General features: G+C 41.9%; 1 protein-coding gene across 2 annotated transcripts in view; it reads left to right on the top strand.

The window, feature by feature from the left end:
* Positions 1-27,359, top strand: part of LOC146867721 (microsomal triglyceride transfer protein large subunit-like) — a 374,501-nt gene that overhangs the window by 96,235 nt on the left and 250,907 nt on the right. For both annotated transcript variants that reach the window (XR_014962100.1, XM_085607151.1), the window contains exon 6: positions 17,345-17,461. Coding sequence is in view for 1 of the 2 variants with exons in the window: in XM_085607151.1 (XP_085463277.1) it covers positions 17,345-17,461 (117 nt within the window). In the remaining variant the exon portion in view is untranslated. The remainder of the gene's footprint in view (positions 1-17,344; positions 17,462-27,359) is intronic.

Here is a 27,359-nt window from a genome sequence, read left to right on the forward strand (position 1 = left end):
CCCTATTAATAATAGCACTGAAATAGCTTTGATGGGTATCAACATGATGAGGTACGATATACACAAGCAGCGACATATCACCCCTGTAAATGCACATAGGGGTGGCCCTTAGTTAGATAGGTACCAATTGAGGCTCTGGTTTTAGAGCACGGGAGAACCACAGCACACTCAGCCACATGGTATTCTCAACCGTACAGTAGCCACAATATAGGATTTGTTGAGTATTAACTATGTGGATGTCCAACTGAAAATGGCGACTTGGACTAATCAGCTGATCTCTGTTGTATGTTTTACACACCTCGCACTTCCAAAATATTTGTTACTTTCTATTATCAATGCTTTTAACGTTCGCATTTTCATATATGTATTTTAGAGGAATTTAATTATATGTCTTTGATGTAATGTTAAATTATTTGATGATGTGTTTATTTATTGGCGTTATTTGCACTATATACATTTCCTCACTTTCGCACACTGCAGGGATCTGCAGTGTATAATAGGGCAAGAGCAACTCAACACAGAGCATAAGGGGATTCATCCCGTGAGTTAAAATGACACAGACTATAAGATGAACATATGGGGATTTAACCCGTGATCTATAATGGATACAGACATTACAAGGTTTTCATGTTAATATAAGATTCATTTAGACTTATCAGCTTTCATTGACAATGTATAATGAATTCGCAACATTTTACTGTAATTGTGGCATTCCGAGCTGGTCACTGCATAATTCAGCAAGCTATTCAAATATGATGCTTCATAATTTACTTGTATTACAGTGGTTCACCCTGTGATTGTAGACTTTGGTAAACCTTCGGGTAATTACAAAGCACGAAATGAAATATGCACCAAGTTTGCAGCTCTTGAAACCTTAGTCTGTTAAAGTCTGTTGTCTATGTTTATGCTGACCCATATCACGTGCAGAGTTCTTGTCTTCCTATTTAAGGAAGTAGATTGATTGTATATGTTGTCATGTGAACAAGGCTCTTGGGGAGCCGAAACGTTATGGCGACAATTCTGCGAACAAGCGAATAAATTTGCACTAAGGAATCTGGTCCGTGTCTGTGATCTCTTGGTTTGAGGCTACAACGATTCAGCCACGCCTGGGGAGCATTACTTGTTGGATATATATATATATATATATATATATATATATATATATATATATATATATATATTTATATATATATATATATATATATATATATATATATATATATATATATATATATATTCCACAAGGAATCGTCTCACAAGCTGCACACCATCGACACGCAAGAGACAAACACGGACCCAAGTAAGTGCAAGTTGATTTTAATCAGTCCAAAAACTGCACCACCGCCATGACGCGTTTTGGCCTTCTGGAGGCCTTGATCACATGACGCTGTCGTCAGATGCCTGAACTTTTAAAGTGCAAGTGCCAAATCAAAATGGACGTAAAATATATATATGTATATATATCAAAATATAATCGGCGTACAGAACAATTCTATTTTCCTTTGATGAACCACAACAGAATCCATCTATGCATAACAGCACATCCATTTGGCTAATGGCATCCTTGCTCATTCCCCTTGTTATATCAAAAGGGAGAGATAGAGTCCATCTGGCCAGGACCGCTTCCAAGTTGTCAGTATAGAGAACCTGGACATATCTCTGAAAGAACCGGACAACATTCATTTGGAGTAATAACTAAAACATAAAGGGCAAGTAGACCGAATTGAAGACCTTCTAGAAATCAATTGAGAGGAGAGCCCTTAGGTCATTGCAATCTCAGGATCTCTCCAGGGTAATAATTAAATTCGTAAGGCATTGTAGCGTACCATGCCCCGACATAAAGTTGTTCTGGTGGCTGTGTATTACTGTCCAAATAATGATGATCAATCTGTTTGCAGGGACCTTAGCTAAAATCTTCACCTCTAAGTAAATCAGGGATATAGGATGGTAGGAGGAACATTGTGTTAGGGTATGTCCTGGTTTCCAAATGTCAGAGATTGTTGTCTTACGTAAATCATATCATAGAATTCTTGTTTTATAGGCCTCCTTGTAAAGCTTTAGGGGGGTAGGGGTCTAATGAGAAGCGTATTTCTTAAAAAATTCATGAGGAACACCATTTGGTCTGGATTTCTTTCTGGGGGGAAGAGTGGTGATAGCTTTTAGGATCTATTCTATGTCAATAGGTTTGTCTTGCATCTGGCTATGTGCCACCAAGAGACGTGAGGGCATCATGTAATTTATAATGGGATTTTGGGTCTCTATCAATGGAGGATTTTGGTTCTCATATAATGAGCTATAATAATCAGCAAATTCTTGTGCTATTTGACTTGTGCCCATTAATGTGTATCCCACTGTTGTCTGAATACTGGGCACAACTCGCAGTTCTAGGTCTCTATTGGCCAGCCAATACAGTAACTTCCCGGCCTTATCTCCAAGCGCAAATAACTTGTTGTGCATTCCACATGAGCCAGAGCTGTGGAACTAAGTTTTTGCTTGAACGTGAGACACAGCCAATCAAGTTGGCAGCATGTTAATGCATCAGTTTGTTGTGTTTATTACTTTTCCAGCTCTTTAATCTTACTTTCTTAGGCATCTACTTCCCTATGTTTCTTTTCCCCTGTTTGGTAGTATATGACTTGTCTGTGTATGACCATTTTAAACCTCCCAGAGAGTGATTCCCAATTCAAACTGGCCCGTGTTCAGATCAGTGTAGTCCACTATGTGTAAATGTAGGTTTTCCAAGAGCCACTACACAGTAGGCCTCCATGCCCCCCTGCGTGGTTGTCCAAGCAATCTGATGACCGGAATGAAAATGTAATCAATTCTAGAGGAAGATTTATGTTGGAGTGAGAAGTAGGAAAATTCACCAGCGTTCAGGTGTAGGGTTCTCTAATTGTCGCTTAAACCTAGTGAGGAAACTAGTCGTACACAGGATAGAATCTGTGAGGCATTGAGGAGTCCCTCGTATCCTTAATGGTGTCCGGAATAGAAATATAGTCACCTTCCACAATGGTCAACCCCAGGGGAGCATGGGACAGTAGATAAAAGTGCCCTCATCTTGTTTTCTATTAGCGTCGGAGGGCCATAGACGCTGGTGAAAACACAATCACATATCTGCCCAATCATCATAATGCATTTTTACAACCTGGACTAGAAAGTTCTTGTATATAAGTATAGCTGCCATTATGGCCAAGGAAGGGGCATTTCATACCTAGTGGTGGGTTTCCTGTGGAAAAACTACCTGTGCAGTATAGCGCCTGAGGTACTGAAAAATAGCCCCCCCTCTAGACTGTAATGTTGAGGCCATTGACATTCCAAGAGAGGAGGTTGGGAGTATCATGGGTGGTCATCAAGGGGGTTTATTATGTGAGGGGCAATAGTTTGGACCTGTTGTTTGTCTCTGTACCCATATAGGTGTAATAAACTGGCCAATTATATTGGGAGATCCAATTATTGGTCACTTACTTCCCAAAAGGCCTGCCATCATATTCAGTAGAGCTCCATCTATGCGTGACGCTCTGGTCAGAAACGATTTGGAGAACCTAACTCAGGTTACTTGGCTCAATCAAAGAAAGGGATTGTATAGATGCAAATCCTGTAAAGCATGCCAACAAGGCATTAACACCACCGCATTCAAAACACTGTTCAACAAAGATGAAATCCCGATTACCAAGTACCTAACTTGCAAAACGGATCATGCCATCTATGTGCTGGAGTGCCCTTGTGGACTCAGATATGTAGGAAGTACTATCCTTCAGGGACACAAGAGGGTACTTCAGCACCTAAGAGCAAAAACCTTGATCCGACTTATCCTGTTGCAAGACACTTCGAGGATCAACACAAATCTGATCCCACTCTATTAAAATACTTTTTGGTAGACAGCATTCCATATAAGAAAAGAGGAGGTGACCGAGTCAGAGCCCTCAGACAACTTGAGACCAGATATATCTTGAATTTGGATACTAAGTATCCCAATGGTCTCAATCAAACGGAGGATCTATACATCTGTCTATAAGTTTCTGCCATTTTGCTCCTTTGTCACAACATGTCTACAAAAACCTTTGTTCAACATAAGCTTTGCTACAGGGCAATCTGAAAGATAATGCTTTTTGCCTATCAAATCTTCGGGAATTATGATATGAAAACAGTATACGATAGAACATTATGTTCTTATACTAGATTTCCCAAGGCCGCACTATATATATTTAATCTTTTATCTATTCACATACACATCGGGTTCTTTAATACACGTATTTTTTAATAAATTTTGGGACAAATATAAGTATAAGCACTTAGCACTTTAAACATGTTTGCACCTGCACTATTTTACATGCAATTAGCAGGGAAAGTGTTGGCAGGTATGGTCTAAAAATATTGTAATAAATCCACTGAAACGTTTACATTATACTCTTCTATTTAGACATATACTATAACAAGGTATTTATACCTGGACGTTGCTTTGGTATATTTGCAAAAATTTGCCCCCCCTTTTTTTTAGCAAATCAGCGATATTTATTGTTTTTTAATCTTATTTTTTATAATGAGGTTAGTTTTAAACATAACTGATTTGCTGGAAAATATATATATTTTTATCAATGTATACAAATCAATGCTATTGAGCATTGTGAAACAATTTTGTTATTTGCACATTGAACTAGTCATAAGACGAAACAAAAATCTATTTTTAAATGTTTCTTCCATGTCTATGACCCAACAAAACCTTGCATGCATTTCACTTTAAGAAAAATGCAAAAAAATGTAATTTAAAGATACCTCGTGGTGTATGAGTGCGTCATGTGATCAACGTCCTTGAGGGATCGAAACGCGTCATGCTGGTCGTGTAAGCTGTGGCTGAATAAACCTTAAACAGCAATACAAACTTTGTGGTCTGCACTCTGTTCCTTGGCAGGAAGAACGATAGCTGCTTACGGAGATAAAGCAACATATATATATATATATATATATATATATATTTATGGCAGAGCTGGCAATTAAATAAAATATAATTGCACAGATTCCTGGCTCCACGCTCGTTTTTCCTGGAAAAGGCGGATGCTGAGAGTGAGTTGAGGTATATATATATATACCTCCAGCATGAAGATACTAGTTTATGCCTCTTTAAGTCTATTCACACTGTTCCTCAAGTCCTGAAGCACGAAGCTCACTTCCAAAACCCACCGTGCCAATCTGGACTTCAAGTGTTGTCCTGGTGCCACAGATGGCAGGAGTCATCGGAGACTGATCTGACTCTACTACAGCTGTTCCATCTTACGGCAATGCAAGTTGGTAGATGGTTTGGTGTATTTGTCAGTCTTATTCTGTTGAGAGGATGGGGCAGCCAGTGTCTTCCCCATGGCAGCAGCGGCGACATCCCAGCAGCAAAGAAAGAGCTGTAGAAGAGAAATACGAAAACACAAAAAAGGGAGAGGAAGCCCCCTCCGTCCCTCCCTCCCCCTGCAGAAGAGCTCAATCAATGGGGCTGCAGCCAGTCATAGTTGTGGTTTTCATTGGTGTAGAAGAGGGTATGCAGTTACTCAAAGAAAGGCGGGGGGGTGCCAAAGAAAAGAAGAGACCGTGCAACAGAGGAATACCTCTATTCGGAACTAGGGTCCTCACACACCCAGCAAGCTAGGTGTCATGCTTCATCATATGGACCTGCTCCTCGTCGGGCCGGCGCTGCAATGCCCGACGGGCACCCTAAAAGGGGCTCTTTGGCGGAGATCTTCAGTTCCTGGCCGTATGATGCAGTGTGTGTGAGAGGGACCTAGTGGTGTAGATGTGAGTGCAGGTAAGTGAATTAAAACAAGTTAGAGAGTCCAAAAATAATTTTATTGGGGATGGCTCTCTACCTGGATAAAAAATGTGTGGAAACAGAATGGCAGCTAACTGATGTTAAGATTCAGTTTGGCTATGCTCATCTGCGCTGGTCGACATGTTTCTTGCCTGTTGGTCCTAGTGATCCGTGGCAATTCCTCAGGACCTAAAAACTGTCAATAATCTACACTGGGTGGCAAGTACAACTGTTACCTACTACCTGTTGTAAGGGAACGGTCTCGCCATCTGCCTAGGGAAACCTAAAAAGAAAGAGGATCATGAGCAAGGCATCCCTAGCAAAGGCAATGTCGAAAGTGGCTATATTACACAGGTCTAATTCACAGGGTGATCTAAACCCCCTTATTGACTATGTGGTCTAGCATGACGTCTGTATACACCAAGTGTCAGTGACTCCATACAGTAAGTGGTGATAGACCTACAAATAGTGAAATTAAAAAACAATAAAGATTAAAACAGAAGACTGTAATTCACATGTTGTCCCAATCGATACTAGGATATAGTGACTAGGGTGTTCTAGAGGCTCAAAGTGAAACTCAACGGACACTCACCTAATATGGTTTAGTACCATACTCCTATCCGTGGCCGTGGCGCCACCTGGACACCAAGACTCAGGTGTCCTAGTAAAGATAAAATGATACATGGGGTGACAACAACTGGACCGACAATTATTGAGGGCAAATACACACATCAACTCTGATGCCCATGTGTGGTCCAGTTGCATGAGCTGCTGTGATGCGAGTCCCAGCCCGCTGGAGGTAATCAGATGGTTGGATAGCACCACTGAGCAAACTTAAAAACAAATAAAGAGGAAGTCACAATAATTGTTAATGCCAAGGTCGGTCAGGGTATCAGCCAGTAGAAACCGCGTGACCGTAGACTCAAGGCACCAATTCACACTCGCTCGTACCACTCAGAGAATCAGGGGCAAATCCGGGTCTGCCGTCAGTGTTTAATCGGCAAAGTGTCAAGGAACCACCAGCTCTGCCCAGTATCGAGTGAGACGCGTAATTGCGCCCGTTGTGTCTGTCCCGTGTTACTCACTAGCGAGATACTGTGACAGGATCTAAAGCGGAGCAGGCACTGACAACAAAGTGTCCAAATCATGTATTGTCAGTTTGGCGGCGGAAGTAAGAACACCAACAGATATCCCAATCAAGGCAGAAAGCGCAAACACACCACTCACCTGACCAGTCAGTAGCCTCAGAGCGTGCAGTCATATCGCCGTTCTACTTACTTTGAGGTTGTTGCAGGAAGTGCTATCAACCTACCCTCGCGCCACTCGACCCGGGAATGCTGATGGCCGGTGTAGTGCCAGAACAGATATACCGGCTGAATCGTTAAGCGGAGGGCGTATCGCGGAGGGCGTGTCTACTACCCGGAAGCGTGTGGAAAGCGTGAGTGAGGATACCGCCTCGCATGAGAGTGTCGGACAATGGGGGCCATCTTGGAATGGTGTCTAAGTTCATATAAGTATACGTAACCCTTGAAAAACAAATCTGGTGATAAAAAAGAGACAAGCATGGCCGTTGTACCACATAGGGTGTCAATTGCAGTGGCCATCTTGGAATGGTGTCTATGTACACATAGGACTAAGTCAACCTAAGAAAACGAGTGTGGTTGTTATGTTGAATAGCATGGCTGGATTCCCACATAGGGTGTCAACTACAGTGGCCACCATAGAGTGGTGTCTTTATACACTGTAATCTAAGGGACCCTCTGGAAATGGGGGTAATCAGATGGAGACATGGAGAGTGTAAGCTGCTAAGAGCCGTGGAAGACTGCTTTATCTGTCCATAAGTGCTGCCCACGGGATCTGATCATTTAGGCCTTCTCGGTCTGTCTTAAGGCGATGCACCCAACGCTGTTCGATCTTGAACAGTGCTCTCTGTGTAATCCTAGGATGTGCCTCCAGGATTATCCATCTGAGAGAGTCTGGTGTGTGGTTGTTTTCTTTGCAGTGGGTGTATAATTTAGTGGTGACTCTCTGACATCTCACATTGCTCTTGTGCTCAGTTATGCGTGTTTTTACAGATCGCATGGTCATGCCTATATATCTCTGTTCACAGGGGCAGGTAATTAAATAAATACACTGCAGCGTGTTGCAATTGGTATGCCGCTGTAGCCTCCATGTGAATGAGTCAGAAAAAAACACCTCTTTAGTCACAGAAGTTTGATGGCATACAGCACAGGATCCACAGGGGTAGTGTCCTCTCACAGGGGGGAGACCCCAGAGAGTGTTTTGGTCATGGTGGTGAGTCTGTCTGGGCCTCGTGTTGATAAGAATATCTTTCAGATTTTGTGTGCGCTTGAATGCAAAGCGAGGGGGCGGAATAGTGAGGTCACCTGCATTGAGTATTCTCCAATGTTTCTTAATTATACCCTTGATGGTAGTGGAATTGGGAGTAAAAGATGTGACACAGGTTAAAGTTTCTGTCTTCTCCTTATTGTTAGTTTGTAGTAGAACTTCTCGCGGGTTATTGCGAGCCCTTTTCAATGAGTTTCAATTCCACTACCATCAAGGGTATAATCAAGAAACATTGGAGAATACTCAATGCAGGTGACCTCACTATTCCGCCCCCTCGCTTTGCATTCAAGCGCACACAAAATCTGAAAGATATTCTTATCAACACGAGGCCCAGACAGACTCACCACCATGACCAAAACACTCTCTGGGGTCTCCCCCCTGTGAGAGGACACTACCCCTGTGGATCCTGTGCTGTATGCCATCAAACTTCTGTGACTAAAGAGGTGGTTTTTTCTGACTCATTCACATGGAGGCTACAGCGGCATACCAATTGCAACACGCTGCAGTGTATTTATTTAATTACCTGCCCCTGTGAACAGAGATATATAGGCATGACCATGCGATCTGTAAAAACACGCATAACTGAGCACAAGAGCAATGTGAGATGTCAGAGAGTCACCACTAAATTATACACCCACTGCAAAGAAAACAACCACACACCAGACTCTCTCAGATGGATAATCCTGGAGGCACATCCTAGGATTACACAGAGAGCACTGTTCAAGATCGAACAGCGTTGGGTGCATCGCCTTAAGACAGACCGAGAAGGCCTAAATGATCAGATCCCGTGGGCAGCACTTATGGACAGATAAAGCAGTCTTCCACGGCTCTTAGCAGCTTACACTCTCCATGTCTCCATCTGATTACCCCCATTTCCAGAGGGTCCCTTAGATTACAGTGTATAAAGACACCACTCTATGGTGGCCACTGTAGTTGACACCCTATGTGGGAATCCAGCCATGCTATTCAACATAACAACCACACTCGTTTTCTTAGGTTGACTTAGTCCTATGTGTACATAGACACCATTCCAAGATGGCCGCTGCAATTGACACCCTATGTGGTACAACGGCCATGCTTGTCTCTTTTTTATCACCAGATTTGTTTTTCAAGGGTTACGTATACTTATATGAACTTAGACACCATTCCAAGATGGCCCCCATTGTCCGACACTCTCATGCGAGGCGGTATCCTCACTCACGCTTTCCACACGCTTCCGGGTAGTAGACACGCCCTCCGCGATACGCCCTCCGCTTAACGATTCAGCCGGTATATCTGTTCTGGCACTACACCGGCCATCAGCATTCCCGGGTCGAGTGGCGCGAGGGTAGGTTGATAGCACTTCCTGCAACAACCTCAAAGTAAGTAGAACGGCGATATGACTGCACGCTCTGAGGCTACTGACTGGTCAGGTGAGTGGTGTGTTTGCGCTTTCTGCCTTGATTGGGATATCTGTTGGTGTTCTTACTTCCGCCGCCAAACTGACAATACATGATTTGGACACTTTGTTGTCAGTGCCTGCTCCGCTTTAGATCCTGTCACAGTATCTCGCTAGTGAGTAACACGGGACAGACACAACGGGCGCAATTACGCGTCTCACTCGATACTGGGCAGAGCTGGTGGTTCCTTGACACTTTGCCGATTAAACACTGACGGCAGACCCGGATTTGCCCCTGATTCTCTGAGTGGTACGAGCGAGTGTGAATTGGTGCCTTGAGTCTACGGTCACGCGGTTTCTACTGGCTGATACCCTGACCGACCTTGGCATTAACAATTATTGTGACTTCCTCTTTATTTGTTTTTAAGTTTGCTCAGTGGTGCTATCCAACCATCTGATTACCTCCAGCGGGCTGGGACTCGCATCACAGCAGCTCATGCAACTGGACCACACATGGGCATCAGAGTTGATGTGTGTATTTGCCCTCAATAATTGTCGGTCCAGTTGTTGTCACCCCATGTATCATTTTATCTTTACTAGGACACCTGAGTCTTGGTGTCCAGGTGGCGCCACGGCCACGGATAGGAGTATGGTACTAAACCATATTAGGTGAGTGTCCGTTGAGTTTCACTTTGAGCCTCTAGAACACCCTAGTCACTATATCCTAGTATCGATTGGGACAACATGTGAATTACAGTCTTCTGTTTTAATCTTTATTGTTTTTTAATTTCACTATTTGTAGGTCTATCACCACTTACTGTATGGAGTCACTGACACTTGGTGTATACAGACGTCATGCTAGACCACATAGTCAATAAGGGGGTTTAGATCACCCTGTGAATTAGACCTGTGTAATATAGCCACTTTCGACATTGCCTTTGCTAGGGATGCCTTGCTCATGATCCTCTTTCTTTTTAGGTTTCCCTAGGCAGATGGCGAGACCGTTCCCTTACAACAGGTAGTAGGTAACAGTTGTACTTGCCACCCAGTGTAGATTATTGACAGTTTTTAGGTCCTGAGGAATTGCCATGGATCACTAGGACCAACAGGCAAGAAACATGTCGACCAGCGCAGATGAGCATAGCCAAACTGAATCTTAACATCAGTTACCTGCCATTCTGTTTCCACACATTTTTTATCCAGGTAGAGAGCCATCCCCAATAAAATTATTTTTGGACTCTCTAACTTGTTTTAATTCACTTACCTGCACTCACATCTACACCACTAGGTCCCTCTCACACACACTGCATCATACGGCCAGGAACTGAAGATCTCCGCCAAAGAGCCCCTTTTAGGGTGCCCGTCGGGCATTGCAGCGCCGGCCCGACGAGGAGCAGGTCCATATGATGAAGCATGACACCTAGCTTGCTGGGTGTGTGAGGACCCTAGTTCCGAATAGAGGTATTCCTCTGTTGCACGGTCTCTTCTTTTCTTTGGCACCCCCCCGCCTTTCTTTGAGGAACTGCATACCCTCTTCTACACACATGACTAAACTGGGCATGTATGCTGGACCTCCTTGAATAAAAGCCCAACAGTCCCTCTCTTGTTTACATAGTCTAGTGCACGGGTAACCCCCGTGGGACAATATTAGGATACCACACGGTGTAAATACACTGAGTGGACCTCTCTCACACTTTAGAGCACCGCCAATCCGACGGTTGCATTTTGTTGACCTACCTACCATGGAGGACAACCTGGGGCTTAGCTTCAATGATGAAGCAGTAGCCGATATTTTAAGAAAAACTCCCTCCCTTCTTGGGAGTGGGGGTTCTGTGGCCTCAGGGTCACAAACGGAAGACTGGACTTCTCTAACCACGTTGAAAAGGGAGTGGATTAAGATCACACTACATGGGGCCCTTATGACGGAATATTTAAGAGCGAATATTGCGCCTAGTGGACTCATTATTAACGTCTTCCCTAGACTTTTCTTGGAAGACCCTACTTTCAAGAAGGAATGGAGTCTAGTCTCGTGGAAATGCACGAGAGATCTCTTGGTTCTCATAATCAACACGGCCCAGAGATTAGCAGACGCCCTTTTAGTGAGGATACAGGCAGCGGAGAGTGCACTTAAATCTACGACCCAGAATACCGCATTTAAAGCTAAACTGGCGGAAATAAATAATGAGATTGCTGAAAACAAAGAGTATCTACTCAAATTGAAGATCAACAAACTTCAGAAGGACATTCAGAAGTTTGATAAAGAGAAGATCTTTCCCTATTTGAGAGCAGACTTTCAGGCAAATAAGAATAGCTACTCATCTGATGAGAGTCCCGACAATTCGAGAAGGGGGTCAACGAGCAGTGACTCGAGTTCCAATAGCTGGGGAGGGAACCAACAGAAAAGGAACTATCAATCTCCTTACCCTGTTTACAACAACGCCCCAGTCTATACGGGTCCACCACAACCTCCTTTTTGGCAGTTCCCTATGTTTCCACACGGCCAGCCCCAATTCTATCCCCCTGGCAACCCTCCTTTTTTAGACAGAGGTTGGGGCAGAGGAAGAGGTCGAAAAAGAGGGCCAACCAAAGGAGTTCAGTGGCAGGACCAGGAACAATTCCAGTCAGCACCCAGGGGCAGAAACAGAGGGAAAAAGAATTAGTGGTGAACCTGTCAGACAGACCCTTGAGCCGCTTGGAGGAGGAAGTCCTCGAGAAAGGACTCGGTTATGTCCCCACACCGAGAACTGACAATTTCAGGGACATTTGTGAAATTCACGAATTCCTTAGAAAAATACGTCTCAAGGCATTCTTTCAAGACCAACCTGCCACTGAGTCCATGGACACGGGGTTGCGTAATCCATCCAGATTCACCCCCACTAACAACATGGTGCCCCCCGAAGTACTCACATTTGAGAAAGCTGTGCTTCGTGACTTGGGGTCAATTCCTTCTAGGGGATTTTATCACAATATGTCCAATGCGGAGTTGACAGCAGCTAACACCCTAGCCAATGATAGTAGCATTATTATCAAACAGGCAGACAAGGGAGGAGCGACGGTGATACAGAACGTCACTGACTATGACCAAGAGTGTAGACGCCAACTTAATAACACCAAGTACTACACCCCTATCTCCGTTGACCCCACACCTAGGCTTACCACCAGGATCGCGACCATCACTTTTGAAGCTGAGAGCAATGGATGGATCAGCAAAAAGGAAGCTGAATTCCTCAATACCAGGGAGCCTAGGACCCCGTACTTTTACACTTTACCCAAGATACATAAGGGCACAACACCAGTCCCGGGACGACCTATTGTATCGGGTATAGGTTCACTCCTGGAACCCCTCTCTAGATTTGTTGATCACTTCTTACAGCCTCTGGTTAAGAAAACTCCATCTTACATCCGTGACACTACGGACATCTTACAAATCATAGAGGAGACACATGACACGAGCAATATCGACCTCCTGGTCACGTTGGATGTGGAGGCACTGTACACGAATATCCCCCAACGTGCTACCTTGGTAGCAATCGAGGATGCCCTCATGAAAGAGGAATGGACATCACCTACCCCTATTCCCTTTGTGATGGAGTGCGCCACACTGGCTTTAACTGAAAACTACTTTGAGTATAATTCACAGCTATTCCACCAATCACAGGGTACATCGATGGGGAGCACCTTCGCCCCTAGTGTGGCCTGTATTTACATGGCCAGCTTTGAGGAGGAAGTCATCAGGCACCCCAGTAATCCCTTTATCACTAATCTAACTCTGTGGAGGCGTTTTATTGATGACATTTTGATCTTCTGGAAGGGGGACCAACAGACATGCCTAGCATTTTGTGATTGGATCAATACCCAGAACCCTTTCCTGAAGTTTACACACACTATCTCTGTCTCTAATGTACCCTTCTTGGATCTCATGGTCACACTAGGGGACACAGGCCTGAGCACCACGCTTTACAAAAAACCTACTGATAGGAATAGTTTACTCTTATACAGTAGCCATCACCCCAAGGCCCTTAGGGATAATTTGCCCTTTGGGCAATTCCTCCGTCTGAGGAGGAACTGTTCTAACACCAATGACTACTTAATTGAAGCTGACCAGTTGACTAAAAACCTTAGGCAAAGAGGCTACCCTGAGCGCCAAGTAAAGAACTCATTGAAAAGGGCTCGCAATAACCCGCGAGAAGTTCTACTACAAACTAACAATAAGGAGAAGACAGAAACTTTAACCTGTGTCACATCTTTTACTCCCAATTCCACTACCATCAAGGGTATAATCAAGAAACATTGGAGAATACTCAATGCAGGTGACCTCACTATTCCGCCCCCTCGCTTTGCATTCAAGCGCACACAAAATCTGAAAGATATTCTTATCAACACGAGGCCCAGACAGACTCACCACCATGACCAAAACACTCTCTGGGGTCTCCCCCCTGTGAGAGGACACTACCCCTGTGGATCCTGTGCTGTATGCCATCAAACTTCTGTGACTAAAGAGGTGGTTTTTTCTGACTCATTCACATGGAGGCTACAGCGGCATACCAATTGCAACACGCTGCAGTGTATTTATTTAATTACCTGCCCCTGTGAACAGAGATATATAGGCATGACCATGCGATCTGTAAAAACACGCATAACTGAGCGCAAGAGCAATGTGAGATGTCAGAGAGTCACCACTAAATTATACACCCACTGCAAAGAAAACAACCACACACCAGACTCTCTCAGATGGATAATCCTGGAGGCACATCCTAGGATTACACAGAGAGCACTGTTCAAGATCGAACAGCGTTGGGTGCATCGCCTTAAGACAGACCGAGAAGGCCTAAATGATCAGATCCCGTGGGCAGCACTTATGGACAGATAAAGCAGTCTTCCACGGCTCTTAGCAGCTTACACTCTCCATGTCTCCATCTGATTACCCCCATTTCCAGAGGGTCCCTTAGATTACAGTGTATAAAGACACCACTCTATGGTGGCCACTGTAGTTGACACCCTATGTGGGAATCCAGCCATGCTATTCAACATAACAACCACACTCGTTTTCTTAGGTTGACTTAGTCCTATGTGTACATAGACACCATTCCAAGATGGCCGCTGCAATTGACACCCTATGTGGTACCACGGCCATGCTTGTCTCTTTTTTATCACCAGATTTGTTTTTCAAGGGTTACGTATACTTATATGAACTTAGACACCATTCCAAGATGGCCCCCATTGTCCGACACTCTCATGCGAGGCGGTATCCTCACTCACGCTTTCCACATGCTTCCGGGTAGTAGACACGCCCTCCGCGATACGCCCTCCGCTTAACGATTCAGCCGGTATATCTGTTCTGGCACTACACCGGCCATCAGCATTCCCGGGTCGAGTGGCGCGAGGGTAGGTTGATAGCACTTCCTGCAACAACCTCAAAGTAAGTAGAACGGCGATATGACTGCACGCTCTGAGGCTAGTGACTGGTCAGGTGAGTGGTGTGTTTGCGCTTTCTGCCTTGATTGGGATATCTGTTGGTGTTCTTACTTCCGCCGCCAAACTGACAATACATGATTTGGACACTTTGTTGTCAGTGCCTGCTCCGCTTTAGATCCTGTCACAGTATCTCGCTAGTGAGTAACACGGGACAGACACAACGGGCGCAATTACGCGTCTCACTCGATACTGGGCAGAGCTGGTGGTACCTTGACACTTTGCCGATTAAACACTGACGGCAGACCCGGATTTGCCCCTGATTCTCTGAGTGGTACGAGCGAGTGTGAATTGGTGCCTTGAGTCTACGGTCACGCGGTTTCTACTGGCTGATACCCTGACCGACCTTGGCATTAACAATTATTGTGACTTCCTCTTTATTTGTTTTTAAGTTTGCTCAGTGGTGCTATCCAACCATCTGATTACCTCCAGCGGGCTGGGACTCGCATCACAGCAGCTCATGCAACTGGACCACACATGGGCATCAGAGTTGATGTGTGTATTTGCCCTCAATAATTGTCGGTCCAGTTGTTGTCACCCCATGTATCATTTTATCTTTACTAGGACACCTGAGTCTTGGTGTCCAGGTGGCGCCACGGCCACGGATAGGAGTATGGTACTAAACCATATTAGGTGAGTGTCCGTTGAGTTTCACTTTGAGCCTCTAGAACACCCTAGTCACTATATCCTAGTATCGATTGGGACAACATGTGAATTACAGTCTTCTGTTTTAATCTTTATTGTTTTTTAATTTCACTATTTGTAGGTCTATCACCACTTACTGTATGGAGTCACTGACACTTGGTGTATACAGACGTCATGCTAGACCACATAGTCAATAAGGGGGTTTAGATCACCCTGTGAATTAGACCTGTGTAATATAGCCACTTTCGACATTGCCTTTGCTAGGGATGCCTTGCTCATGATCCTCTTTCTTTTTAGGTTTCCCTAGGCAGATGGCGAGACCGTTCCCTTACAACAGGTAGTAGGTAACAGTTGTACTTGCCACCCAGTGTAGATTATTGACAGTTTTTAGGTCCTGAGGAATTGCCACGGATCACTAGGACCAACAGGCAAGAAACATGTCGACCAGCGCAGATGAGCATAGCCAAACTGAATCTTAACATCAGTTAGCTGCCATTCTGTTTCCACACATTTTTTATCCAGGTAGAGAGCCATCCCCAATAAAATTATTTTAGGACTCTCTAACTTGTTTTAATTCACTTACCTGCACTCACATCTACACCACTAGGTCCCTCTCACACACACTGCATCATACGGCCAGGAACTGAAGATCTCCGCCAAAGAGCCCCTTTTAGGGTGCCCGTCGGGCATTGCAGCGCCGGCCCGACGAGGAGCAGGTCCATATGATGAAGCATGACACCTAGCTTGCTGGGTGTGTGAGGACCCTAGTTCCGAATAGAGGTATTCCTCTGTTGCACGGTCTCTTCTTTTCTTTGGCACCCCCCCGCCTTTCTTTGAGGAACTGCATACCCTCTTCTACACACATGACTAAACTGGGCATGTATGCTGGACCTCCTTGAATAAAAGCCCAACAGTCCCTCTCTTGTTTACATGTGGTTTTCATTGAGCATGGTGGTTCATGTGTAACTTTTTAATGTTGCAATGCCTCCGAAAGCCTAGAGCAATCAGCAGTTTTTGGGCCTTGCCTGTTACCTAGGAAGGGGTGAGGAAGGTTATCAGCGTGTCCACACAGTGCTGCCCCAGCGCTGTTCTTCACTAGTGTGCTAATCCAAGGGGTACGGGTCAGTCAGTCCACAACATGTGTGTCCATGCAAGTGGACCTTAATAATAGGAGGACCACTCCAGGACTTTTATCACATTACTGCTGTGCAGTCTCCTCGCAGTACCAGTCACGAATGGTCACCACTATTTTTTAACATTTAATTGAAATTAAATACATTTCCATTTTCCTTGTAAGTATATTTATGTGGCTTGTAGTCTCATGCACAAGCATGCAAAAGTGTAATTTTATCTCATACTTTGGCTGCATGTTACTGCCTAGAGATCATTTTGTTTGCCATTTTTGCTTCAAAATTACCAATTATAATTGAAGTGCTGAGGCTGAAAGACTAAAGGTAAAGGATTCTTTGATTGTAGATCATATGAGATAACCTTATTCAAATGACACTATATTGATGCATTGGCAATATAGTCAAATGTCTTTTTACTTCGAATGTCATTCTAATTGGCATCATGCTTTGACCCTCCTTCTGCAAAAATCAGGTCCTTTTGGTGTTGTCTCCTCTCCCGCCCTTGAATGTCCATCAATCATTCATACGTCATTTTGGGTTTAATTTATTTTATTTCTTATTTTGTTTTTTTTCTTTCAGGTGGATGTATCTGGGAAGTGCCTGGTAACATATAACATTTCCCACAACAACATTGTAAAGACAAAAGATCTGCACAGCTGTACGGGTGCAACGCAAGGACATACCTCTGTTAACAAAGCAAGTCAATTCCTTCTTTCACTAATCTCTTTACTTAAAGTTAATGGGATGGGGCACGAAAAAGTCAAGTGTTTGCTCATGCACTTTTTAAAGAAGTTGAGTTATTTAACTTTTTTAAATGTTTATTTATTTATTATGTTTTATAAAGTGCGAACATGACCATCACGGTATCAGAGCACTGTAAAACGAAAGAGTTGATGAGGGTTGCAGTACAGCACCTGTCACTTGGGCTATGCTGTACATAGAATCTGAAGAGGAAGATAACAAAATAGGATACAATATCAAATAGGGTGAGATGACAGTTTCAAAATAGTTCTCTTAAGATGCATGTTTTTCCAGTATGGCTTTTATTTCTTTCTTGAAAAGCCTGAGTGAGGTAATTACTCTCATTGAGGGTGCTAGGGAGTTCAACATTTTTGTGGCAGATCCAGTGAAAGTGCAGCTGTGAGTTTTCCTTTTTTGGAACTTGGGTGGTTTTAGTATGATAGATTTAGCACTTCTATAATGCCTTCCACCTCCTGAAAGCTTGATTCTATTCACCATGTACTTAGGACCAGAGTTTTGTAGGGCTTTGTGTGCTATGCATGCAACCTTCAGTTGGATCCTAGCTACAACTGGGAGCCAGCTGAGGGTTCTGAGTGATGGGGAGATGCAATCATATGGGCATGTGCCTTTTAAACAGTCTCGCTGCTGTATTTATTGGTGCTTTCATTGGGGCTAGGCTAGCTTTAGGTAGCCCTACAATTGTGGTATTCCCATAGTCTAGTCTTGAGAGCTCTAGAGATTGCAATGCTGTTTTGAGGTCTCCTAGCAGTAGGAAGGGTTTTTTAGAAGGTGCAGATGTAGGTTAGCGCTTCTGGTTGCTACTTGAATTTGACCTTGAATTTTAAGATTGGAGTCTAGTGTGATTCCTAGTGATTTTATGGAGTCCCAGATGGTTGGGGTGAAGTTTAGGACTTTGATGTTAAGAGAGTATGGTTGTTGTTGCTGGGATCTAAGGGATGGGGTGAAAAGAATGAATTAGTTTTGGTTGGTAGTGTGCCAGCCAGTCCTATGTTTTCCTCAGGATGTCATCCTGTCTCCGGATAGTATCTTGAGAGGAGACTTTGATGTAGAGCTGAGTATCATCAGCATACATGTAGTATGAGACTTTTGATTGTGTAAGAATTTCAGTGAGTGGTTCCATGTGTAGATTGAAGAGCATTGGGGAAATTCTAAATCCTTGAGGAATGCCCCTGTCAATGTCCGCTACCTCAGATAGGGTGGTGCCTATTTTAACTCTTTGTTGTCGCTTCTGCAAGAAGGAGGTGAACCAGTTATGAATGTGGGTGCATTTCTCTATCAATTTAGCCAGGAAAAGCAGACTGGATACAGGTCGGAAGTTGTTTAAGCCTTTCTTGTCAGTGCTGTTATTTTAGAAGGGGAGCTACTTGGCCCATCTTCAGGCATTCTGGGAGAGATCCTTGATGGAGAGATGTGTTTACGATTTTACTCCATAAAGTGAGCAACGGATTGGGGGATCTCGTTCAGAAGGTGGGAGGGAATGGGATTGTCGAAATGTTTATTTATTCCCTTACATAATGTTATAAGGTATCATCGCCATTTATACAGATCATGGTTTTTGTGAGCCATAAAACTTCTCTCGTATTATGTTCACCAAATGTTTCACTAAAAAAAGTCTTCTTGGGGGCTATTTATATCAGGCCAAAAGTCCAAGGCTGTTTACCTAGTATGCATTTGCTTACCATTTACACAAGTGGAACTTTTGCAGCTCCATTTCCATCCTGGCTGTCATTACCAGGCTGCCAACTTTGCTACAGGCAAGCAGCATATGAAAATATTTACAATGTTTTGGGCACCACTTTTCAGGTCTATCTTTATTTCATATTTACAATTTGATTTAACATTGCCAGGAAGTCTTTTACCTTTGCTAAATCTCGCTGGAATCGCCATGCAAAAAAAAATCTCTCCTGATAAAGAAGATGGCACTAGTTCTAAAATTGAAGACATTCTATTCAATTTGTCTCGCAAACCGTTACTTGATGTAATATCTGATTCAATTACATTTTGTAATCATATCAGCAGATATCTATTGATTACTGTTGACCTACTTGTAGTTTTACATTGCTTACTATTTAAGACAGACATTTTTCTCTCCAAGTATAAGTCTGAGTCTGATTGGAAAAGTTAGATCATGTGTAACAAACAGCCACAAGATTATACTGATTTCAGCATTAGCATTTGGATGCATGGTATTCAGGTTTGAATGTAATAGTTCATTAGAACAATTTAAGCTAATTGAACCTGATGGGGATTGGTAAATTATAGGTTTTCTGGTTGGTGATTGTTGAAGAACCACTATTGAACCATCTCTACAGAGCATTTTCCCATGCTTTTAGTATGTAGCAACATAACTGCATTGTTAGCATTTGGCTTTTTTAAATGTCTTTGAAGTATGATGTTAAAGGAATCCATGCCCTCACAGTAGTAAAGATAGGTCAGACAGTGCCTTAATTGCTTCATGTAAGAAATACAGAAGTGCCCAATCAAATAAGTATATACTGTACTTTTAACTTCCCAAGTTTCCACACATTTTGAGGAAAGCTGAAGCATTTACACTTCTTGCACATTTTGCATATTCCTGCTTTAAAGATGATTTTATTTAGGCTGATATCTGGTTGGGTGGTGTAATTTGCCTGGCACCAATTCACAAAAGTAAATTTGGTCGTAAGCCTTATTTACACCAGCCTGGAATTCCCAAAGTGTTTTATCACAGACATAAGGCCATTTAAAGGTGTGGAGAACTTGCTCACAATTGTGGAGTGCTCAACTCTTGTAAATCCCACTAAAGGGGTGTATAGAGGTATTCTTAGGAGTTTCAATGCAGGGTTAGCGAAAGAAGTTTGGAAAGGCCTCCAAACTATGTTTGTGGGTTTTCACAGGCTCTTCACAGGGTCTGATTATTACTCCAACATAGTGCTGGTTGAAATCCCTTTTCAGCATGAGAAGGGGGATGACTTACCTGAGATTTAATGTGGCTGTAAGGGAAGAGGTTTTTCTATGGTAAAGCTGTTTTCCCCTTGGAAAACTCTGGACAGGGGAAATGGGATTCCAGTAGGTTTAACACTTCACCTTTCCAAGAATCCACAGGGATGCATGGATAAGCCAGTATAAAGATATTTTCAATATATTTCTTCATGGCCGCTAACAGTGGTGACTGGAAAAAAATGGGACTAATGGAACACTTGAATTAATCATAACCAATGTCATGCTTTGGGTATAGTTGCATTCCACTAATTTTACGTAGGCCAGGAAAGAAATGGGCATGCATGGTTATGTCCTGTGTGTAGTGTGCCAATGAAGCCAGCTACATATTACAATGTGTGGTAGTAGTTGGTTTTCATGCACTATGGCCATGAATGTTTTATGTATGCCACATCCCGACATGAGCATATTTTTTTATTTTAGGGAGTTTTATATAGCGCAAACTTGACTCTAAGGTATCGGGTATCAAAGCGCTTTACTTAGCACCAGTTGCGTTACATGAGGACACATTCATTTTTGTTAGGCACGGGGAGATAAAGTGATTCGCCCAGAATCACAGGTTGTTCAGCGTCATTGCCGAGACTCGAACCCGGTTCCCCAGATTCGAGGTCGACTGCCCTAGCCGTTAGGCCAACTCCTCTTCCCCAGCATAGGCTGCCACACAGGAACATCCCGGTAGGAGGGGTATCATGGTATGTTAACACATTGGTATTCCATTAGCAATTTATCATGATTCTTTGAAGCATCATAGGTTAAAAATAATAGAACAATGGACCCTAATATTGGATAAAAGCTATTGAGACACTTGACTTAATACGTGCAATCCCCTGTTAATCGAAAACAAATTGTAGGTTAACTGGTTGGATGCAGATTGGGTACTCTCTTTGATCCTGAGTATCCTCCCAACTTATCAATCATGACTTGAGATGTCTGGTGGATATCCTCTGCTGGTGAACTTATAACATATTATTGATTTGGTTTTGTCGTATGTGTCGCTGTCTCCGTTATTCTCCCGACTCTTAGTAGTTGGGAATAAGGCAAATGGTTTTTCTAAGAAAATTGGTGAAAACTGGAAAAATTTAATGAATTGTTCCAGTTAGTGGGTTTTACAAAGATGTTAGTGGTAAAACTTTTGTTCATCAGAGAAACTTTCACATCCAAGAAAGTTATGTGTGTGTCACTCACTTCATGTGTAAATTGTACTTGACTGCCGATTGAATTAAGATGTTTGATTGCTGTTTCCAACTCTTTCTTCATGCCTGTCCTTAGAAAAAAATGTCATCAATGAATCTATAGTAGGCATTAAGGGGCCTATGCATCAACAATGCCATTTGCGATTCCTTATTAGCGAAAAATAAGGAATCGCTAATAAGGAATAGCAAAAGGCTATGCATGTAGGAATCGCTATTCAAATAGCGATTCCTTAATATTCCTTATTACCGAATCGGTAATACCGAATCGGTAATAAGGAATACCTACCCATTCATTCCTATGGGCTTGGAGGCCCATAGGAATGAATGTAAAGCCATTCTGTATTAGCGATTCGGTATTACCGAATCGCTAATAGCGGGAGCACTTTCAAGGGTGCCAGGGTGTCAAAAGGACACCCTGTTGCACCCCTGAAAATGATATGTGCACATATGTTGCACACACACATGCTCTAAGGGCATGTGTGTGCGCAACATGAAACTTTGAAAAATGCACAAAAGTGCATTTTTCAAAGTTTTTGCAAATTACCATGCAGTTCATCTTCATGGTAATTTGCTCCCCCTATTAGCGAATTCGCTATTTTTTTAACTTTGATGCATTGCATTTAAGGAATCTCACTTTGGGATTCCTTAAATGCAATCGCTATTTAAGGAATCGGTATTTAAGGAATCCCTATTTAAAGAATCGCTATTTAAGGATTCCTTAAATAGCGATTTCTGCTTTTGGGTTGATGCATTAGGATTGGGTATTTTTTACTTAATACCGGGAGCTATTACCGAATCGGTATTTTACCGACTGGATTTTGGGTTGATGCATGAGGCTGTTAGTTTGTTTTCCCACTGGTTATATGCAAAGTTGTTTTCCTCTTCAAGCATGTGCATGAATAAATTTGCATAACAAGGTGCTGCACAATTGACCATCAAAGTGCCTGTCAATTGAATGTAATACCTAATACCTATTATCCCATTGAAAAAAACGGTGGTATAATGTGAAGTGCATCAATTCCAATAGGAATACTTTCAGATCTTATTCTGTTGTCATGTATGTCAGTACTCTTTCAATTGCTATAACCCCAAGTCATGTGGTATTAAAGTTTATAAAGATTTCACATTAATGGTACATAATAGGATGTTCTGTTGCTCAGTGATTAGAATCAATCCTAGTTTGTTGGGAAAATCAGCGATGCATCTGATATATGTCTTCATGGATTGAATGCTGGGATGTAGATACTGATTGATATATTTTCCAATGGGTTAAAGGATCGGCGCCTTGGTGGATACAATAGGTCTGAATGGTGGGTTCTTAATGTCCTTATGAATTTTGTGTAGCATGTGTATAGAAGGAGTTCGGGAATTGGATTGTGTTAGAAACTGTTTGTCTTGCTCAGTGATGGTTTCTTTATGCAAGGCTGTTTTTAATATGGTTCCCAACACTTTTGTGAATTTCCTCATTGGATTATCATCTACCATCATGTACGTGGATCTGTTAGACACGTAGTCCCTCACATTGTGATTGTAAAATGTTTTACCCATGATTACCAATACTCCTCCCTTGTCGGCGGAGCAAAATTCGATAGAGGGATCAAAGCCATCTGTCTAATCAATGCCAGTTCTTTCTTGGTCATGTTGGAATGATACACTTTCTTGTAGCTTAGGGTCTCTTTAATTTCTTTCTTTATCATGGTTTCAAAAGTGTCAAATGTCTTATGACTTATAGGGGCTTGAAAGCGCTCTTAATCTTTAGTTTCATCAGTGTCCCCTTCTCCTCTTTTCTTGAAACGTGTTCACACACTACGTTTTCAAAGAAGTGTCTCAATCTAAGAGTACGTAGGAATTTAAAAACACTGATCTCTGCCTGTAACTCATTTGTGTGATATGTTGGAACATGCTACGTTCCCTTTTTAAATATTACTAGTTGTGTGAAAGTAAAGGTTCACTGTGAGATATTTATGACCAGGCTTTGAGCTGTTAACTCCTTGTTTGACTCCTGGTTACTCTGCCTGATTTTTTGTGAGCTGTGTCCCCTATGGGTCTTGAGTTTTCAGAAGGGCTTGTTTGTAAAAAAGACTTTTTATTTGTTGCGGGTCCATTGGAGGTAGATGCCCTCTGTGATATTTTTTCTTGAGGTGCCTCATCGGTCCAGTTGGTTTGAATGAATTTATTGGGAACATTCCAGCTACTCAGATCTTCATTTGAAGTTGAAGTATCACTATCTTAAAATTGCAAAGTCATCCTAGATTGTCTCTGTCTCGCATAGATTTCAGCCCAGTTCGAAACCTCCCCAAGTTTATAATCAATTTTATTTCTTTTGAATTGTTTTTCATTTTCCTCTCATTAATCTCATTGGTGTAGTGATCTAGTTGGATGTTGATATCATTGATTTCCTTTGTTCAATTTTCAGAATTGTTTTGTTTCCTAATTTGGAGTTAGTTAGTTCCTCCAGTGTCCTGGATGATTCCTCCGCAATTAGTAAAATCAAGTCTAGTGAACATTTATTTTAGATTGCGTACCATCTTTCTTAGAATTGCTGGTCGTTCTTGCATATTGTGAGCTTAAGTGCTATTTGTAACTGCCTTGGTATTCTCTGTGCTCTGTGGTATCTGATGAGTGTTGCCTCATGTAGTCTTTGATTTATTTCTCTTTTAGAAATTGTAGTATATTGTTTTCAATCGTTCCAGAACTTTTGGAGGTGATGTTTGTCTCTTTAATCAATGAGTAGATATGTTGAGCTTCTTCATTGGAATATCCAAAGGTTAACACTCTGTTGTCAGTAAGGTTGGCTATTTCTTCAAAAGACAATTATTTCTAAGGGTGGATTGGGATCAGAAATAACATGTAACATTTGACTTAATCTGTTCACTGCCCTGGTAATCAAAATAAATTGTAGGCAAACTAGTTGGATGCTGATGGGGTACTCTCACTGATCCTGAGTATCCTCTAAACATATCAATCATGCACTGTACTGGGCTGGTGCAGTGATCCCCTTCACACTACCTTTTAGTTCTCAATTAAGATTCAACACTTCGTTAGTTGGATTCAAAACATGATAATATACAAGTTTAGAGCCTCATTAATTCATTAATAATTTTTTTTAATAATCCGACATTCATTTAATTGAAAACAGGTTTACGTCATTCACAGTTAATGGTCTGCCACATTGGTGTGACATGCTAAAGTTCAACACTGAATGTTAAAAATCTAGTCAATACCTTCAATATTGCTTAATGTCATGTAGGGCTTTCTAGCATCTACATGTGGAAGCTGATTAACATATTTAATAAAAGCTATTGATATAACATTTGTGTGATAGTACATTGCAGTGGTATACAGAATGATGGCCTGTGAAAGGGCACTGAAGAAAGAGGGACATTGAGGGACTATCTTCCTCATAGGTGCAGATTTAACCCATTGCTACTTGTTGGTCAACCACATTTTGCTTTCTGCGACTTTGAGCTTTGATTTCCCAATTACATGAGCTTACAAGTACTATCATACAATCTATTTAAAATTCAGGACAGACTGAAGGTGTCAGTTTTCTTGACTTTCCATCAATTCATGTTTTGTATCAAGAAATTACCCATAAAACAAATGTATACATGAATTATTAAAATTAAAAAAACATATGACATAAAAATCATATAATAGTTGCAAATACAAAATAATGCATACCAAATATATATCCATATGTCATCTCACAGTTAAGGGTATATTTCACCCTTGTGTGAATTATTTGTATCTAGAATTTTGATGTTCTCTACGTGACCACTATTAGACCCTAAATCCAAAATGGTCATGAAATGTTTCTACTGGTCAGTTTCATCAATGGCTGATTTGAGGTCGAAATGTGCCACAAATAAAGCTCTCTTGTCCTCAAATTATTTAGTGATGTTAATGAAAGTCCTCAAATACTAATCCATATTGCTTAATCTACCACAAAACTCTTCCGGTGCCTACTAGGGGATGGCAAAATCTTCCTTTCTGAACTCGCTCATGGACAGTGTATTCTTGCAGAACCATTAGCTACAGAGTTCAATAGAGTGATGAAAATATTATTACCAATGCCAGACTTCAGCCTTTTCATGTAAATTGTGATGATCTTGTCCCTTCTCCAAGAAGATGTCTCACCCAGATTTAATACAACATTGCATACATGTGTGCGAGATAGATCCTAACTTAATAGTTTGTGCATATAAAAATCAGTTGGTATTCGATCAGTCACAGGGGCAACCACGGACACTTCAATATAATTTTAATATAATGGCACTTGTTGTAAGACATTTAAATTATGATAGTGACACTTATTGTTTTTAGTAAATTAGAAGTAAAAGAATAAATAGATTACTCCACATTTCAGAGTCTTATGTTTCAGTGACTAGATGTATCTCTTCAAAAACCTTACAGACTGCTTGTTAGTGCTTTATAACTAGATCTTGCCTCAGGTAACCTTACTGAACAAGCCAAGCCTGAGAGGCTGTGTAATATCTGTAATATTCGAGTCTGAGGTTTTTAGCTAGCCTTAATTAACGTAACAGAGAAATTATCCATGGTTGTTTTTCCAGCTCTACTGAGACACCAATATGCTTTTTTCTATGAATCCCTCATAATTCTTCAAAATTGCTCTCTATCTCTAAGTTATTGGTGAATTTATTTAAGAACCATACTTAACCCTCATTATTCTACTGTGTTCATCCATTGATGTTACATTGAAGACATAAGGAACCATGGTTGCCGTCAGCAACCAACAGCAATTATAAAGGATCAACACTTATAAAGATGTCATCAATCAGATAAAATGTGTTAAGAACTCTGAAAGATGCTTAATTTGGTGATTCAGTTTATGCCCATTAACCAGTGTTTAATTTGAGCCGGTTATTTTTGGTGCTCGGCACAGCTCTCAACTGTCGACACCAGCAGTTATGACAGTATGCCACATGTTGGCGCTGTTTGTCTAGTATAGAGGTGATTACAATAACAGTCGTTTATTAATTTAATGCACATTAAAATGACTAATAACTGCCGCCCAAGGGATTCTTATAGCTTTGGGGTCTGGAATAATCTGAATTGCCACACAGTTGTGTTGGTATTGTTATTGGCAGTGCTGACATGGGCAATGGGTGGTACAAGCTACAGTAGCCTCCTGACAAGGGGTCTGGCACTAATTATTTTAAATATTAAGTACTGGCATTAATTAAACTAAACTGAACTCTAAGTGGTATGCCCATTTGGGTCAAAGAAATAGGATGGTATTTCCCTAGAAATCAAATACAGTATTACGTTAGAAAAGGCTAATGCCACGACTGGCATATTTCTAAAATCCTAATGAGATGTAAAGAAGTCTTTTTACCATCTCCATCCCTGCCCTGACACAAAAGCAAAATTCATGTCCTTTCAAATAAAAGGTGTAGCAACGTGCCTGGAAAGGGGTTGTGTAAAGAGCATATCATATATGGGCAACTGGTAGTTGTCCACTTTGTCAGCTTTCTTTCACAGAGTTTATCGAAGGTGAGCTTCTTGCAGTGTTTTAAAGCTTTCATCTTTTTATGTCTTCCTTTAGCCAAGAACTCTTGATTTTACTGTTATATGTTTAATATACTTCAAGGGGGCTTTCAGCTAGCCCTCTTCAACCATTAAGCTGTTATTGAGTC

Source organism: Triturus cristatus, chromosome 1_2 (genome assembly GCF_964204655.1).
Source record: "Triturus cristatus chromosome 1_2, aTriCri1.1, whole genome shotgun sequence".
NCBI lineage: Eukaryota > Metazoa > Chordata > Amphibia > Caudata > Salamandridae > Triturus > Triturus cristatus.